General features: G+C 33.8%; 1 protein-coding gene across 1 annotated transcript in view; it reads left to right on the top strand.

The window, feature by feature from the left end:
- Positions 1-17,758, top strand: part of ELTD1 (EGF, latrophilin and seven transmembrane domain containing 1) — a 188,343-nt gene that overhangs the window by 165,490 nt on the left and 5,095 nt on the right. The window contains exon 13 of the mRNA XM_006831014.1: positions 9,240-9,331. Within this exon, the coding sequence (XP_006831077.1) occupies positions 9,240-9,331 (92 nt within the window). The remainder of the gene's footprint in view (positions 1-9,239; positions 9,332-17,758) is intronic.

Here is a 17,758-nt window from a genome sequence, read left to right on the forward strand (position 1 = left end):
ATATAGATAGATATAGATATATGACTTGGTGTGGCTCTGTGGGTTAATGCGTCAGAATGCAAAGCCATTTCAGCTGCAAGATCAGCAGTTCAAGCTCACCAGCTGTTCCTCAGAAACCCTATGCAGGATAACTATGGGTCGGAACCGACTTGATGGCACTTAACAACAACAACATCATATAGTTGTTGTTAAGTTTCATTGAGTCAGCTTCGAGTCATAAGTCCCTGTATGGGATTTTTGAACCACCACATTGCAGTTCAAGTTGACCTTACAGTCTAGTGTTTATCCTACAGAAACATACAAGGACTCCATATATAGGTTATCATACAGTGCCATTCAAGGACTCCATACATATATGGTGCTGTAGGATAAGCACTGACCACAACACTGGCCAGGTTTCCCACCACTCATCTGTCAGTTTGTTGTACTATGGTGGTTTGTGTGTTGCTGTGTTTTTGGAAGATAGGCCATGGGTATTTTAAATACTAGCAGGGTCACCCATGGTGGATAGGTTTTAGCTGAGCTTCCAGATGAAGACAAAGTAAGAACAAGGAGAAACGGCGGACTAATTCCAAATATTTAATGACTGAAAACCTTATGAATAGCAGTCAAACATTGTCAGCACCGAATTATTGAGTATTGAGACATGATGAAGAGCACCAGAATATTGTCTGATACAGTGCTGGAAGGTGAGCCGCTCAGGTTGGAAGGCACTCAAAATGCAACAGGGGCAGAGCTGCCTCGGGAAAGTAGAATTGACGTGATGTTGCAATTGGAGTAAAGCCTTCAGGCCCTTCATTTGCTGATGGGACACAACTCAAAATGAAGAGAAGCAGCTGAAAAACATCCATTAATAATAAACATATGGAGTGTATGAGCTATGAATCTAGGAAAAATTAGAAGATGTCAAAAATGAAATGGAACACATAAACATAAAAATCCTAGGCATTAGTGAACTAAAATGGAATAGGTATTGGCCATTTTGAATCTGACAATTCCATAATCACTATGCCAGGTATGACAAATGAAAGTGGAATAGTATTGCATGCATCATCAAAAAGAATGTATCAAAACTTGTCGAAGTACAATGCTGTCTGTGATAGGATACCATCCATACTCCTACAAGGAATGCTGGTAGCATAGTGGTTAAGAGTCAAGTTGTGAACTTCAAGATCAGCAATTCCAAACTACTGGTCATTCTGTGGGAGAAAAAAATGAGGTTTCCTACTCCTGTAAGGATAGCTGCAAAAGGATTTCTGAGGCTATAAATCTTTACAGGAATAGAAAACCTCATCTTTCTGTATGCTGAGCATATATATAAAATTCATGAAGTTGGATTATATGAAGAAAAACATTAGGATTAGAGGAAGACTCATTAAAAAACTGTGATATATGGATGATAAAAACTTGCTTTCTGAAAGTGAAGAAGACTTAAAATGCTTACTGATGACAATCAAAGACAACTGCCTTTTTTCTGGGTCCCACCTCAATGTAAAGAAGTAAAAAATCCTCACCAATGAACCAATAAACAACATCCATATCAATGGATAAATGATTGAATTTGTTAAAGGCTTTATTTTGCTTGGATCAACCTTCCACAATCATGGAAGCTGTTGTTGTTGTTGTTGTTAAGTGCTGTCGATTCAGTTCTGACCCATAGCTACCCTGTATAGGGATTCTGAGGAGTGGCTTGTGAGCTTGAACCACTGACCTTGTGGTTCAAATTGGCTTTGCATTCCAGCGCATCAACCCACAGTGCCACCCTAGGACTCCCTCATGGAAGTAGCTGTCAAAAAATCAAATGACGTATTGAATTAGGCAAACCTGCTACACAAGACTTCTGTAAAATGTTGAAGAGCAAAGATGTCAGTTAAGAACTAAATTGATCCTGACCCAAGCTGAGGTATTTGCAATAACTTCATATGCATGTGAAAGTTGAACGGTGAATAAGGAAGATCATCAAATAATTGATGCATTTGAGTTATGGTGTTGGAGTATAATATTAAAAGTACAATGACCTACCAAAAAAAAAAAAAAAAAAAAAAGAACAAACAAATCTATGTTGGAAGAAGTACAGTCAAAATGCTCTTTGGAAGCTAAGATGGCCAGACTTTGACTCTCATATTTTACAGACATAATGACCAGACCCTGGAGAAAGATACCATGTTTGGTTAAATTGAGGGTTAGGAAAACAGAGGAAGACCGACAACTATATGGCTTAGTATGGTAGCTGTAGTGTTTAGTTCTATTGTACATAGGGTCACTGTAAGTTGTTACCGACTTGATGGCACCGAACAACAACAAATGTATACATTGAAATATGAAATGTTTCTGCAAAAATAGATAATTTGGGGAGAGAACAGCAGTTCAGATTTTGACATTTTTAAACTGAATTTATCCATAAAGCCTGCCAAATGTAGAAGTCAGATCTGGTCTAAGGCTAATATATATATTTTTAATAATTACTAATTTATTGATGCTTTTCTGTTATTGCAGCTGGTAGTGTCATAACATATATTGCCCCTATTCATTCACATCATAGTTCCCAATGATTAGGAGGCAATTGTTTCACATCCTATAAAAATTTACAGCCTTGGAAGCCCTAAACAGGGTCACTATGAGTGGGAACTGCCTCGACAACATGAAACAACAACAATGCTATTTAGTTTTTACCTACTTTCTTCTAGTAATTTTCTGTATTTCAGTGTCTAACTCATAACCCCCAACTGGAATTTATCATTAACCAGACTGCCTCCATCACTGACATATTAAATTCAAATATCCCCTCTTATATAACTTTCTTAAAGCTCACTCGTTACATCACTTGCTCCTCATTTTCATACCATATTCATTTTATTTATTCCTCTACATCTTCCCTCTAATCCCTTAACTGGCCTTTCTATCTAGCTTATAGCCCATTGTCCAATACTTCCGTCACCTTCTTGTTAATATTGACAATGCCATTTCCCAATTGTACTTCCTCAGTAGATTAGTGACTCACACCTCCTTGGATTGGCTTTCTAACAATTCAAGGTCACTCATGTTAATTAAACTCACAATGTGCATGGAAATAATTCTGTCTTTTCAATAAACTGTCCCTCCTATTCTGCACAGCAATTATTTCAAATTGTCTACATTTCTCCAAATATATGATATTGCTACCATACTTCTCTCTTAATCAGTATCTTTCTAACATTAAAGAGAAAACAGAAGCCACTAGAATCGAATCTCTAATAATCTACTGCTTTGAAACCTTAATTTGAAACCACACCTGTCACAATGGGAAATAAGTGTTTACTCATATTTAATCTTTTACCTAGGAGCTCTGGTAGCGTAGTGGTTACGAATTGGACTGCGAACCGCAAGGTCAGCAGTCCGAAACTACCAGCTGCTCCGTGGAAGAAAGATGAGGCGTTATACTCCTGTAAAGATTAACAGCCTCGGAAACCCTGTGTAGGGTCGCTATGAGTCGGAACCGACTCCACGGCACATAACAACAACAACAATCTTTTACCTGCCCTAGGGATCTCTGTGGGTTGACTGTTAAAATAGACTATGTCCAGTTAAATTTGAAATTTAGACAATATTAATTTTAGTATAAGCATGTCTTGTTTTAAACTAAATGAAATACTCACTATTCAGCTAAAATTAAAATTTACCTGGAAATCATGGATTTTTTTTTTTTTTTAGTTTTTATTGTGAATTATGTGTTAGTTTACATGGGCGAACATTATCTTTACATTCATCCTATCATACTTTTGTTTCATTGCAATGATCACAATCCCCTGCATACATCATCAAATAATCAAAGGGTATACCCCACATGCCTGACCCACCCCTCCCCACTGGCCACCAGCACACAACCTCTCTCCCTTCCTGAATCCAGAGTCCCCAGCCACTCATTCTTTCTATTTCATTGTCTTTGCCTCCATCCCAATGTCACTGCCTTTCCAGACATGGTCTGAAACTTCATGTTTCTCCCTTGAGGGCTCCAGGGATCTCCCCTAGACTGCAAAATCAGCCACTTCCCTCCTTTTGTTCCCAAACTTTTACATTTACTTTTCCAACACTCACTGTCAGACCTGATAGCAATCATTCCCTATTGAACCACAGAAGTCCTTTCTCCCTCACCTTTTATTAACCCCATCCAGACAGGTTGGAAACAATTCAGTGGAGGTTCTACCTTTCCCTGTGTCCTCTGGAGCTAGGTTCCCTATTGAAAGCTTGTAAGCCAGTCACTTCTTGCCTTGTAGTCCCCCCATTTTGGGTAGCCAATGTCTAAGCTCTCCCTCTCTGTCAACCCTCTGTACCAAGGGAATGGGAATGATCCTCACTTAAAGATTTGCCCGCTCCTTTGTCATACTACATCCATAGGCATAGGTCAAGATCATCTACTTAAAGTGGGTTACTCCTTTTTTATTTTCTTCCTCTAGTTGTGTTCTGATCATCCAGCCATTGATGCCAGATCAAATGGCTGCTATTTGCAAGTGTGGGTGTTCTTGTGCATCTCCCCTCATTTTATATCAGCTGGATGCTTCGCACTCTGTTCTAGTCCTCTGGAGCCATGTCCCTGCCCCTGGGCCCAGGAGTCCCCAGGTCTCGTCATACTGCTGGTTAACCAGATCTCAATCCAGTTTAACAGAAGTTTATTGAATGTGGTCAGACTTAGTTCATAACTTCATTGCTGGTTTTCCCCCTCTTCCCCTTATTGGTGACCAACATGGTCAGCAGCAGGACCATATGCCTGCTAGTGAATTCCCTTCGAGTTTCAGTCTTGGAAGGGGGTTTGCCTTGAGGGGAACTAAGGCTAATATTTTGAGCCATAAATCTGATCACTTAGGAAGTGAGTGTATGTAGATAAGTTCAAGATTTGATATCCTAAGTAACTACTTTATTTCTGTGTGTTGTCCTCCTTTTCACCTACTGATCACTCAATATTGGTTCAGAAATATTTAGGGTAGGTTAACTGTGTTCTTTTCTCCACTATGAAAGTATCTGCATGATACTTACTGAATTGTGCTGTATTTGCTTTGTTAATTGGTCACCTATTTTATACTGTATGTCCTTGAAACCTGTCTTTAATGATTTTGAAATGAAAGAATACATAAAAATCATTTAAGAAGATGAAATCTAAGTAATATTTGATTCTATCTGTCCTAGCAAATTCATCTCTTGTTATTCTTCCCTTTGTTCACTACACTCCAGCCACCTTTTCATCAAATTCTTTAACATATATGAGATGTTCTCAACTCCCTCAGGGGTAAGATTGTTTTTCTCTGCTGTTTTGTTTTCCTTTATGAAATGTTTTTTTTTTTTCCTTTCATTATTTGACCTGTGAAAGCATTGCAATCTGTTAGGTCCTGGTAGATGCCAAATCTAGAAGATACTTCCTAAAATTGATTCCAACTTTCCTTCCTTGTCTCTTCTAATGGTCTAAACATTTCAACTGTGGCATTTATCACAGTTTCAGGGTGTATGTGTATCTGTAAGAATATTCATTTAATATTTATTTCTCTAATAGGCTAAGAGAACAATGGAACATACCTGTTTTGCTCCTTAATACATACCTTGCCTTAACTACTGTACCAGACTCTAAATAGATGTTTTAAAGTTTATAATAAAATTACAATAAAAAGTTTCATATATGCGGGTAAGTCATAAAATAATGGTCCTTATGTTACAGTTCATATATGCACAGTTTATTCAAAAACAAAACAAACCAACAAACAAAAAACCTGTTTAAACGTATCTATGCAATTAGTAGATGAAAGGAGACAAGTTGTCTCAGTAATACACTTGTCTTAGTTTCTTCTTAGGATGCCTTTGGAAAAAAGGTATAATCAAAAGAAGTGGCTTTTGAGGGAATCTGCAGGGTCATTTAAATTCGGGCAGAGAGGTCAGCTCAGAAGGTTATGGTAACTGTTTTCAGTGATCCCAAAGAGATAATTTTCATAAATTTTCTCAAAGAACACAGGACAATCATGAGAGCTTATTAAGAAGAAGTTTTAAGGAAAGAGAATTTTATTCATGAGAAAAAGGTAAGGAAACTTGCACCAAGGATATTATTTCTATCTTAACAATGCACCTCTTGTCCTACAAGAATTTTATAGCAAGTACTGCTCTGTGAGAAATTTATTGGGCAATCTTATCCCACCCACCCTATATCCATGACTTTTTTTTGTTCCCCAAGCTTAAAAGGCATTTTAAAAGACCATGATTTGATTCAAATGATGGCCAAACTGCTGTTCTGATAAGGTGCTCATGTAGTGTAGTGGTTATGAATTGGGCTGTGAACCTTAAGGTCAGCAGTTCGAAACTACCAGCTGTTCTGTGGGAGAAAGATGAGGCTTTCTGCTCCCTAAAAGATTTACAGCCTCAGAAACCCTGTACAGGGTCGCCAAGAGTCGGAACCAACTCCATGGCACATAACAACAAAGAGAATTGATGCTTTTGAGTTATGGTGTTGGAGGAGAATATTGAAAGTGCCGTGGGCTGCCAAAAGAACAAACAGATCTGTTTGGAAGAAGTGCAGCCAGTGTTCTCCTTGGAGACCAAGATGGCCAAACTCCTTCTCTCAAACTTCGGACATATTGTCAGAAGGGACCAGTCACTGGAAAAGGATATCATGTTTGCAAAGGTAGAGGGTCAGAGAAAAAGAGGAAGACACTAGCGAGATGGATTGGCAAAGTGGCAGCATCAGTGGTTTCAATTGTGGCAACATTTGTGAGCTTGGCCCAGGACCAGGCAGTGGTTCTTTCTGTTGTGCGTAGGGTCACTATAAGTCGGTACCGACTTGTGGCACCTAACAATAACAACAAATAGAACTCAGAATTCTTCTAGGGAGGGTTTACAGAGATGATAACACCTCCTTAAGCAGTGTGTAGATACAGATGGGAGATTAAGGAACAAAAGCTTCACATTTTTACTTGTCTAATAAAGGTTTCTATGATTTTGTAGCAATACATTTTTATTTACCCTCATATTTCTATTAATATCAATGACTAGGGTAATAGAATCAGTGCATTTGTGTTTTGTTTGCTTATATAAAAACATAACATAGTATGATAAAAATGATTTATTCTGCGTTTTTTATATTTGAGAAAATGGAAGTTTATGGAATAAGAATTTGTCTCCCACTTGCACAACAGCACCTTTTAATATATATATATGAGTATTTAAACAATTTCTTTCTCTGTTTGTTTTAAAAAAAGTTTGCAGATCTAGTTTACCACTAAGGAATGTTTCATTTCTCCTCTTCACTGCTTTAGGATATGATGTAGCAGAGCATTTCCAAATTGTATATGCTCATCTGAGAAATTACAACAGCATGAGCAACTGGGTTGCAAACCACAGATTTACTGAAAACAAAAGCTCTAAAAACTTTCCTGAACTATTATTTTAAATTAGTCATTTAAGAGGAAAATTATTAGTATAGGCAGCTGTATCTTGTATCATTTTTAGTTATTTTATTGTATAGCTCTTCATTTATTGAAATGCCACGTTCAATGTAATTATCTCATTCAAATTCTTTGCAGATAATTTCAAAGCAAGAATGGTTTACTACTAATCAAATGTTAATATTTTTCTTTAAAACATATATGCACTTGCTTATAAAATTAAATACAGTTGTTCTTTCCAAAATTAAACACAATTGTTCCTTCCAAATTTATACAAAAAAGCTAAAGCCATTCAAACCTAGAAAATAAGTATGACTCATAAGTATTAAAGAATATTTATAAAATTAAATATTATTAAGTTGTCATTTTAGTTGTTACTAAGTGTCATTAAGTCAGTTCTAACTCATAGTGACTCTGTAGAGGGTTTCCAAGGAGCAGCTGGTGGGTTTAAACTGCTGACCTTGTAGTTCCAAGTCTAGCGCTGATTCTACATCACCACACCAGGGGTCTATTGTTTTAGTTAGTTGGTGATAAAATGCCAATTAAATCCATTTAATGTACTTTGTTTGTCTTCTGAAACTGTTGAAGTCTTTTCTTCCTATGGAAGCATTACTGTAATTAGACTTAATTAGTCATATAATTAGAAATAAAGAATGTTTATTTTAAGCAGGAAGAAGAGATAAACCCCTTATGTCTCTCAGAGTTGCTCTTAAGGACCTTTCTGTGGAGAGAGGAAGACTAACAACATGAAATTACTTGACTCATTATTTTATTATGCTTTTTATAATAGTAATTAGTAAATTTCATGGTTGAAAACTATATAAAATCCTTTAGAACATAAAAGATAAATATTATCTATATTACCTTTTAAATTTTTGTATAAAGATTATCTGAAAATTATATTTTGTTATTGCCATTCTAAGTTAGATTTTGAAAAACTTGTTTAAATGACTAAACCATTCAATAAAAGATCAATCTTACTATTATTTATATAATGTTTAATATTTGCAATTACTAGCATACTCATACTAGAAGTATTACATATTTAAAATGTACCCTTCAATCAGTCAACTGATATTAGAAATATGAATTGGATGGTTTCTAAAAAAATACAAAATGAAAGTAATGAGAAAATTGTCATACCACAATCACCTTAAAAGGAGTTAATAATCTGAGTATTCTAGTTTCCACATAGTATGTGTTATTCATAACATTTCTATTCCTTCCACCAATATTTATTTATATTTAGAAAATTTCTGACATTAATCTAGGGAAAGACAGTTTCATTATCAATATTAGGAACAATGTCTAAAGAACACACAAAGGACAGTACATTAAAGTATCTTTTAGTAACAGAAATTATGAATTTTACTGTTGAGTTTTTCTAGTTTCCTTTCAGCATTTCTTTTGAAGTTCAAAGTTTTAAAAAGTTTATAGAATTATCAGTTCCACTCAAGGAAACTCTAAAATTTAGTGAACCAAAATTTATTTCTCAAGTGTTTCCAAAGCTTTTCAACTTGAAATTTATCACAATGTGCATATTAATTTTATTACTGGCAGAAGATGATGTGCATCATTCTGTAATTATGATTATGATGTCTAAAGAGGATTTTTGAACAAGTTTAACATAATCAGAAATACTGTACTAACAATAATTTTCAATGATATTTCATAAATCTGCTTGCCTAAGTCTATCAGAAAGTTTATACTTTATAGTATACATTTAATGTCATAATTGTATGGTTCCTAGTTTATTTGAAATCTTTTTATTCTTTTATATCTTCTAAATGTATCTAATTTGACATGAAAATTACCTATTCTTCAAAATTAATATTTTCCCAGGTTAATCTTTTGGCTTTTGGAGTTATTATATACAAAGTTTTTCGTCATACTGCCGGGTTGAAACCAGAAGTCAGCTGCTATGAGAACATAAGGTAAACTTTCCTTCTAAGACCACTTTCTTTAGAAATTGAAAACATTAATAACTTGTTGTAAATTAAAATTCTAAGTCTAAGGAGTAAAATAGATTTATTGAAGGCAAGACATAATTTAAACTGTGAGCATAGTGGTTACGAATTGGGCTGCTAACCTCAAGGTCGGCAGTTCGAAACTACCAGCTGTTCCACGAGTGAAAGATGAGGCTTTCTGCTCCCATAAAGATTTGCAGCCTTGGAAACCCTGTGCAGGGTCACTATGAGTCGGAACTGACTCCACAGTACTTAACAACAACAACAACAAAGAAGAGTCCACTCTAAAGAGTTACAGGCATCTAGACAATATTTATATCATCAAACTAGGAATTAACAATATAATATTCTAATCTGCTTATTAGCAATTTTCAAAAGTCAAAGATTGGTAACCAAGGTGGGAGATTTATAGTGATTGATTGAAATATTCTCTGCTGATTACTTACAAAGAATGTGAATTTTGTTGATTAGTTACTACTTAGAGACTATAAGGGTTCACAGTGGTCACAAAGCAATCATAAGACATTCTTTTCAGCTAACATAGCTTTCTTGTTCAATGTGGTTTGCAGAAATGGTTTGCATAACTTCCTTACAAATACAACATTTCTTTAGATATTAGAGTGAGTCTGTTTAAACATTAACTTCTTACAGTAAAATAGCATTTTTTAAAAGGAGCTTGATTTCAGACATGGAAGCAATGATCCTTTAATCATGACAAGTAAGTACTCCAGAGTTAATTTTAGGGTGCTTGTTATCATTTACCCCTTTTGATCAGAAATTTCCATAGAAATTATCTGATTACCATTATAAAAGTGTTTTCTTTTGCATTGACTTTTTACTGTATAGAAGTAGAAATTTCTTTTAGATGGCTGCCTGTCATCTGTAAATTTTTAAAACTCCAGACACCAAACACTATATTTTTTAGATGGAGTCCTGGTGTGGTACTGTAGGATAAGCACTGGACTACATGGTCAGTCTGAACTACACAGTCAGTGGTTAAATCCACCAATCGCTCCTCAGAGACCTTAAAAAGGGTTGCTATGAGTTGGAACCGACTCAACAGCACTAAACAACAACATATATTTTAGTAGGGATCTTCATTCTCGTATAGCTTAAACATTTTGCCTTCTGATTCTTATTTGGAGTATGTACCGATTTTTTTTTTTTTTAGTTTGCTTTGGCTTAAGATCTTCTCTTTATACATTCAGACAGTTTCATGACCTTAGACACACACAAAGAGCAGACATTCTTCAGTGAGGATAAAATGACAAGGTGTCGTTTTGTTGTTATTTATTGGGGTTTGAGCTGGCTAAATTTAGGGGAACAACTTAAGTAAAATAGGTACTTCTAGGGCTGGAGTACTGGTGTGGCACTATAGGAGAAGCACTGGACTGCTAACGACAAGGTCAGCGACTCAAACTTAAAATCCACTCATCAGAAATCCTGTATAGGCTTGTTATGTGTTGGAACCAACTTGACAGCACTTAACAAAAACAACAGGGTGGGAAATCTACTCTATTTGAAAAGGTATTGTCCATTTTGTTAATATATATAATTCTTTCAAGAGATATTTGTGGTAGAAATGAAAGTATTTGATATATATCATGCAATACTTGATTATACTTAAAATAATAAAAAGAAAAAGAAGAATCACTAATCTAGTGATTAGTATAAATTCAATCCATGATCCAACACTATTTGGCAACTAGTTAAAGATATCAAAGAAATATGCAACAGTTGTGGGTGGTATTGAATTTAACAAGGTAGGTTTCTGAGGGAACTTTGTGAAGTCTTGTTCAATTTTTTCTAGAGGTGTATATCTAAATATAGTAGACGATATTAACAATGGTGTAGATTCTTATTTATTGAGCTAGGAGAAAATCTAAAGTTGTCAAAGATTATTTTGCCTAAAGATTCTAAAGGCTTCTGTTGAGGCATCTTTTCAGCTATACTGTCAGTAATTTGGGTCATGTTAGTTGACAGGTATGGATTAATTGTTCTATTTGTTACATAATGAATGTGGGGACTAAACATGAAGAAAAGACTAACTCCATACAAGTCTGTATTGGCAGGATTTGATCATTTACAATACAATCAACATTTAATCTGGATTAATATAATGTGTTATAAATAAAGTGGACAATTGAAATACTGAGGCTTAATTAAAATTGTATGTATAGTGGTATTTTAAAAGGTCTTTAAAATTTTACAGTAGCACTGGGTATAGATCTATAGATAAAAATTAGAGTAGTAAAGGGATCTAAATGATCTTATTTGGACTACAGAGAGGAGTGACATATCCAGTAGTTTATCAAACTGCTAGTATTAGCTACTGATTGTGCTAGCTTAATAAGGGCATTCTCTTTGTAAGCATTAATGTGAGTTAGAGAAAGTAGTAAAAAGAAATAAAAAAGGTTTCATAGTGGCAAGAAATAAAATAAAGAACATAAAAATAATTGCTATAATAAAATAGAAATAAGGTTTTTTCAATTATTTGCATGGAGGAGAATAAAACTTAGATGACAAAGCAAAGCAGTTCAAAAGCAAAGTAATATTAAGTAAAGGACAATTATTTTAAGGGTTGCATCGGACTAAATAAATATAAAGTGTAATACAGCTATCAACCTAAGAATGGCTATACTAATAAAAGCAAGGGCATTTATATAAGTAGTTTGCATGAGTTATTCTTACTAATTAATGAATCTAAGTTTTTGAAATAATGTCATTTCAAAATCCAATAACTTCAGAAGTCTGCATGGGGTCTTGTTCTGTGTTCTTGAATCAGCCATTGAATTTCAGCTTTATCAGTTTTTGTCCCTGCACATGGGTTACCTTAAGATATTTAGTATGCTAGCAAGTCCAAGCTCATTCCTTGATTTTCTTTAATTGAAATTACTGAATTTAGGGATTCACATTTTTAAGTGTAGTTGCATAGGGGTGGTAACGCACTGATCCTTTTAGCGAGGTTCGAGGGAATATTTCACTTGGTGATTTGTTTTAGTAGATAAAGTCACTTGTAAGGAGTTCAGGTAAAGATTGCAGTTCTGGCTCAGGTTCATTAAATCCTTCTTCAATTGATGAACAATGAGCTTTAGACCATATTTTCATAAGGGAAAACTGTGGAGTTTCTAGCTATTATTCTAGAATATAGAACAATGAACCTCAGCAATATTCTCAAATAAATTTTATAGTAATTATTTAAATTTACTCATTAACTGGTTCTGTGCAATTTTGTGTTAGTCTAAAGGTATCAACATTCAAATATTATAGTCTTTTTCATAAGTTTAAGATAGTCATCTTTTGTTAGAATATTTTGGTCAAGCATTTTCAGTACATTGGCAAAGTAAAACTTATTTGCAGATAGTAACTTAATATGTGCATGGTTACTTACAATAATATTTTCTAAAAGGAAAAAAAACTTGATGATGGGAACTAATTACAAAGATAGTGTGACCAAATAAAATAAATTTTAAAAATTTAGACAAAAGAATCTTTAAGCATAATGTTCAACATTATTTTTAAAGAGCTTCATATACAACATTTCATGAGACATAATACTAAATAGATATAACAAGTATATATTAGGATTAACATTTGAGTAGTAATGAAAATACTCTGAGTAAATTGTATGAAATTTCTTAAACCATTGGCTGTGGTGATGCTAGTTTCAAAGTAAAGTTTCAACTAAGTTAGCAATTGAAATAATAAATACTGACATAATACTATGTGTTCACGTTAGGTAAACATTACTGATATATACATTTTTACTTAAAGAAAATTTGATGCTTCTTCTAATTCAACAATATGATTCATGTAATTTAAAATTTATTAAATAAACCTATTTTGTAGTTTTCTTTTTATAAAATAGAAACAATTATTTTGACTTTCTTTCAAAGTTTCAAAATTTGTTATAGGCCATTGAATTATTTGGTTAAATACTTGAGTTGTTTAGCCAAAGAATTTTCAGATAAAACCTTAATTTCTTCCAAAGCCAATTGGCTTGGTTTCTTAGTTAAAGACATGAACGCTAACATAAACTTAGACATAAAACTTCTACTTCTTAGGCAAATTACATATAATAAACAGTTAATTAAGAAACCAAAATGGTTAAACTTGAGCAAACTTTGTTAGAATCTTAGTATGTTTCATAGCTTTTTTAAAATTCAGAACTATATTTTGTTGAGGCCTTGCCCTCAAGGCAGAATAAACAAAAAACAAATTAACTCTGCAACCTAGTAATCAAAGAAAATGTTGTTTAACAGTGAAAATTTTAATTATTTAACATGTTATTTGACATTAATATCATTAAAATTTCTTTTAAATTAACCTATTAAAATTTAACCATATTAAATAAATTCCTGTTTAATTAACTCTTTAAACATATTTGCTTACATATTTCTTATAGTACAGCATTCTAAGTAATAAAAATGAACACACTTATACTAGATTACATTTTTCATTGTGGCATAAAAAGTAAGAGTTAATAAACTTTAATTATAATAAATATTTATTAACTCAATTTGATATTAGCATTACTTAACAATACTTGAAATTAAGTTTATATTTTACAAAAAAATCATTTATGAAGTAAAGTTCATCTCAATAATCTATTGTTGTTATTGCTGTTAAGTGCTGTTCGAGTTGGTTCCCACTTATAGCAACCCTATATAGGGTTTTGGAGGAGCAGCTGGTGAGCTTGAACCGCCAACCTTGCAGTTCAAATGGCTTTGCAGTCTGGCACATTAACCCACAGTGCTACACCAGGACTCCTATGTTTTTGTTGTTGATGAGTGCCGTCAAGTCAGTTCTGACCCATAGCAACCCTGCATAGGGTTTCCAAGGAGCGGCAGGTGAGCTTGAACCACCAACTTTGTGGTTCAAACAACTTTGCAGTCCAGCTCATTAGCTCCCAGCGCCACACCAGGACTCCTATACTTCCATTTGATTATCAACCATTCTTATATTTTCTTAACTTATTCGTGAATTTAGTCACAGGTTTTTTATGTTGATGATTCATTCAATTTTGATTGTTTTTTTTTTCTGTTTTAGGACTTATTAATGTCTGATTTTAACTTTTGCTTTTTCTTAAAAAGGTTTTCCTTTGACTGGGAAGGGCCTTTTAAAACTTTTCCTTGGAGCAGAGTGGTTCTCAGATGTTCCATATTAAGAAAGCATTAATTTTAACTTACGACATATGTTCAAGTTAGCTAAGGTTTTCTTAAAAACAAAAGATAAATAAATTCTTCTCAAAATGAATAAAAATTATTAATTTTTCTTAAACTGAACATACTTCATATATTATCTAGTTTAAGTTACTTAGAAAGGCTCTGCATGTAAGACTTTGTTTTCAAGATTAACAAAAAACATAAATATTTTATGAAAATGAATTCATTTTCATTAAATCCTAGGAATATTAGTATTGCTTAATTTATGTATACATTTGTCTATTATTAAGGTAACCAGAGTAAATTCTTTAAAGAAATATTATGATCTAATTAATAATATCATCTGGAAGTAGGAAAATACATTTTCATAACCCTGTTTTTTATATGTTATAGAATACTTTAGAGAAGTAATTTAGAAATATTCATTCATTTTTAAGGCATTATTAAATGTTTCATAGAAGGTTAAAAAATTTATCCTTTCTCATGTACTTTTTAAGATGTGGTTGTTGTTAAGTGCCATTGAGTAGGTTGCGACCCTGTATAGGGTTTCCGAGGAACAACTGGTGAGCTTGAACCACCAACCTTGTAGTTCAAACCAACTTTAGAATCCAGTCTACTTTATAAGTAAACTGAATGATATCAAAGTTTCTCAAAGTATTAACTAAAAACCCCAGGCATAAGAAACAGTTTTTCTTCTATGAGAAAGTAATTGAAATTCTAGATAACATCCTGTTGTCAAAAAAAAAAAAGCCATGGCTTTTAATTTGATATAAACACATAAGTTTAAAAAGTTTAAACATAGTCCTGGTGTGGTGCTGTAGGATAAGCACTGGACCATCAGTCTGAACCGCAAGGTTGGCAGTTCCAACTCAACAACCACTCCTCAGAAACCCTAGACAGAGTCACTATGAGTCAAAAGCTACTCAACAGCACTTAACAACAACATAGTGAGCAGTCAGAACAAAGTGAAACAGAAAAATTATATAAATTCAATTGTTCTGTGAGGTTAGCTTAAAAACCAAGCTTATATAACACCATGTAAGATAATCATATGGGAAATCCATTGTCTTAAAATTGCTACAGCATTTCTTTGATAAGCTTGTCCTAATTGAACAGAAATCATGGTCTAGAATTTTTTGTTTAGTTTTAAATTGCTCACAATCAACAGACAGAAAACACAAGAACAGAAAGTTTAAAGATTCTCAATGTGGCTATAATCTAAATAGTCTTTAGACCGAAAAAACAAACAAGCATGTTACTATACCAAAGTACAAGACAGGCAGAAGCTATTGTATCCTCCTGGGAACTGACATTACCCTTTATCTCCTTAAAGATTGCTGAGGATCCTGAGTTCAAATACTCTCTTTGGGGTCCTTAAATGTGCACTTGGAAGGGAAGAGTAACTTTATACTATAAAGTGGAGCTGTCATCTTGTGAAATGGAACTTGTCAAAATGTTCAGATTGGGAACTAAAAAAATGAAAAAAGAAAAACAAAACAAAAACCAACAACCAACAGCCAATAATAAATTGAAAACAAAACAAAAAATACAGTGCAAGGAAAAAGAGTCCAATCTGAGAGGTCACTCACCTGTCTGTGTTCCCTAGAGATCCATGGAAACTTCAAAAGGCTTGTCCTGTACCAGGGCCCAGTTCATCAACTCTCTGGGGGCCAATTCATTCAAATGGTAGTGCACCTTTGAATCCTGTTCCTGGTACCAAAAATATTGTAGAGTAAAATCTGACTCTGTTAAGGATTAAAATAGATATGCTCTCCAAAGAGTCACGGTTATTTAGGCAATATTTATATCATTAAATCAGGAATAAACAATATAGCATTCTGAATGATTTAGTAGTGATTTGTAAAAGTCAAAGGCTGGTTAACAGAAGTGGGGAATTTACAGTGATTGGTGTAAAAAGTTTTCATTGATTAGTTAGTTACTACTTGTAAGGTTTGTAGATAAATTATTATTTGGTACCCATTGGACTTCACAGAATGGGTACAATGCAACCATACAATACTATTTTCTGTTCATGTAGCTTTCTTCTATACTGTGGTTTTTGAGAATGGGTTACATAGCTTGGTTACAAATAAACCTTTCTTAGATACTAGATTAAGTCTGCTAAAGGTTAACATCCTAGAGTTGTTGTTAAATTCTGTCAAGTCAATTCTGACTCATGGCATTCTAGTATAGAATTTCCAAGGAATGACTACTGGATTTGAACTGCCATCCTTGTGCTAAGCAGTCCAGTGTTTATCCACAGTGCTACACCGGAACAGGCTTTTAAAAGTGGAGTTTGAGCTCAGACCTGGAAGTGACCATCCTTTAATCATGTCAAGTACCCAAGATAGTTAATTTTAGGGTGTTCCTTCTCAAACTTAAACTATAAACAATTTTGGGGAGTATTGTTCTTTTAATTGATTGTTTCATATTTTCTTCTACTATATTTAAAACATCTAAATAATCATAGTTATTATTATATAGCTATTAATATTTTAATAACACTGTCACCAATTATGAGATGATAAGTAAACTATTCTTTTCAAATATATTCTCCCCTAAAAACAAAACAAACAAAAAAACAAAACTGCTTTTTTAGACAAAAGAATGTCTCAGTGATTTCCTTTGCAAAACCTTGCTCATATCTTGTGTTTCTTTCACTTCCTAATTTTCATGCTGCTTTGATTTTCTTATAGCCACCTCTCTTTTAAACTGATTTATTGAAACCTTTAAAGTAGTTTGTTCAGGAAAAGCTAAAGTGTACATTAGGGAACATTGGAAAATGACTGTGTTGCTTGGGAACACTCATGTACTTTCAGTACTTCTCACAAGATTTATAGTTAGGATTTAGCAAATGTTTGATCATTTACTTTTTTTTACTCCTCACTATTCATGGTTTCATGTAATGTACTGGTTTCCATAAAGTTGCCAATGACTCAGTTTTTGAGCTACACTGATAAAACATCTGTAATGAATGACTAGACTAAGAATGAGTCAGAAAATAATTATTACTTGTTTCATTTTCAAAACGATGTTCTCAGTGAGCAGGATTGAATATAGTTTTACCAAAAGTCACAGGCAATTGTTGAAAATATGTAAGAGGGAGGAACAAACAAGATGACGAATTGGGTAGAAGTGCAGTAAAGGAGCTCTGCCAACAACAACACAGAATACCAGACCAAGCAGGCTCAGGGGCTGGTCCCAGAACTCTGAACCACATATAAAGGAA

The sequence above is a fragment of the Chrysochloris asiatica genome, unplaced genomic scaffold (assembly GCF_000296735.1).
Source record: "Chrysochloris asiatica unplaced genomic scaffold, ChrAsi1.0 scaffold00002, whole genome shotgun sequence".
In the NCBI taxonomy this organism is placed as follows: Eukaryota; Metazoa; Chordata; class Mammalia; order Afrosoricida; family Chrysochloridae; genus Chrysochloris; species Chrysochloris asiatica.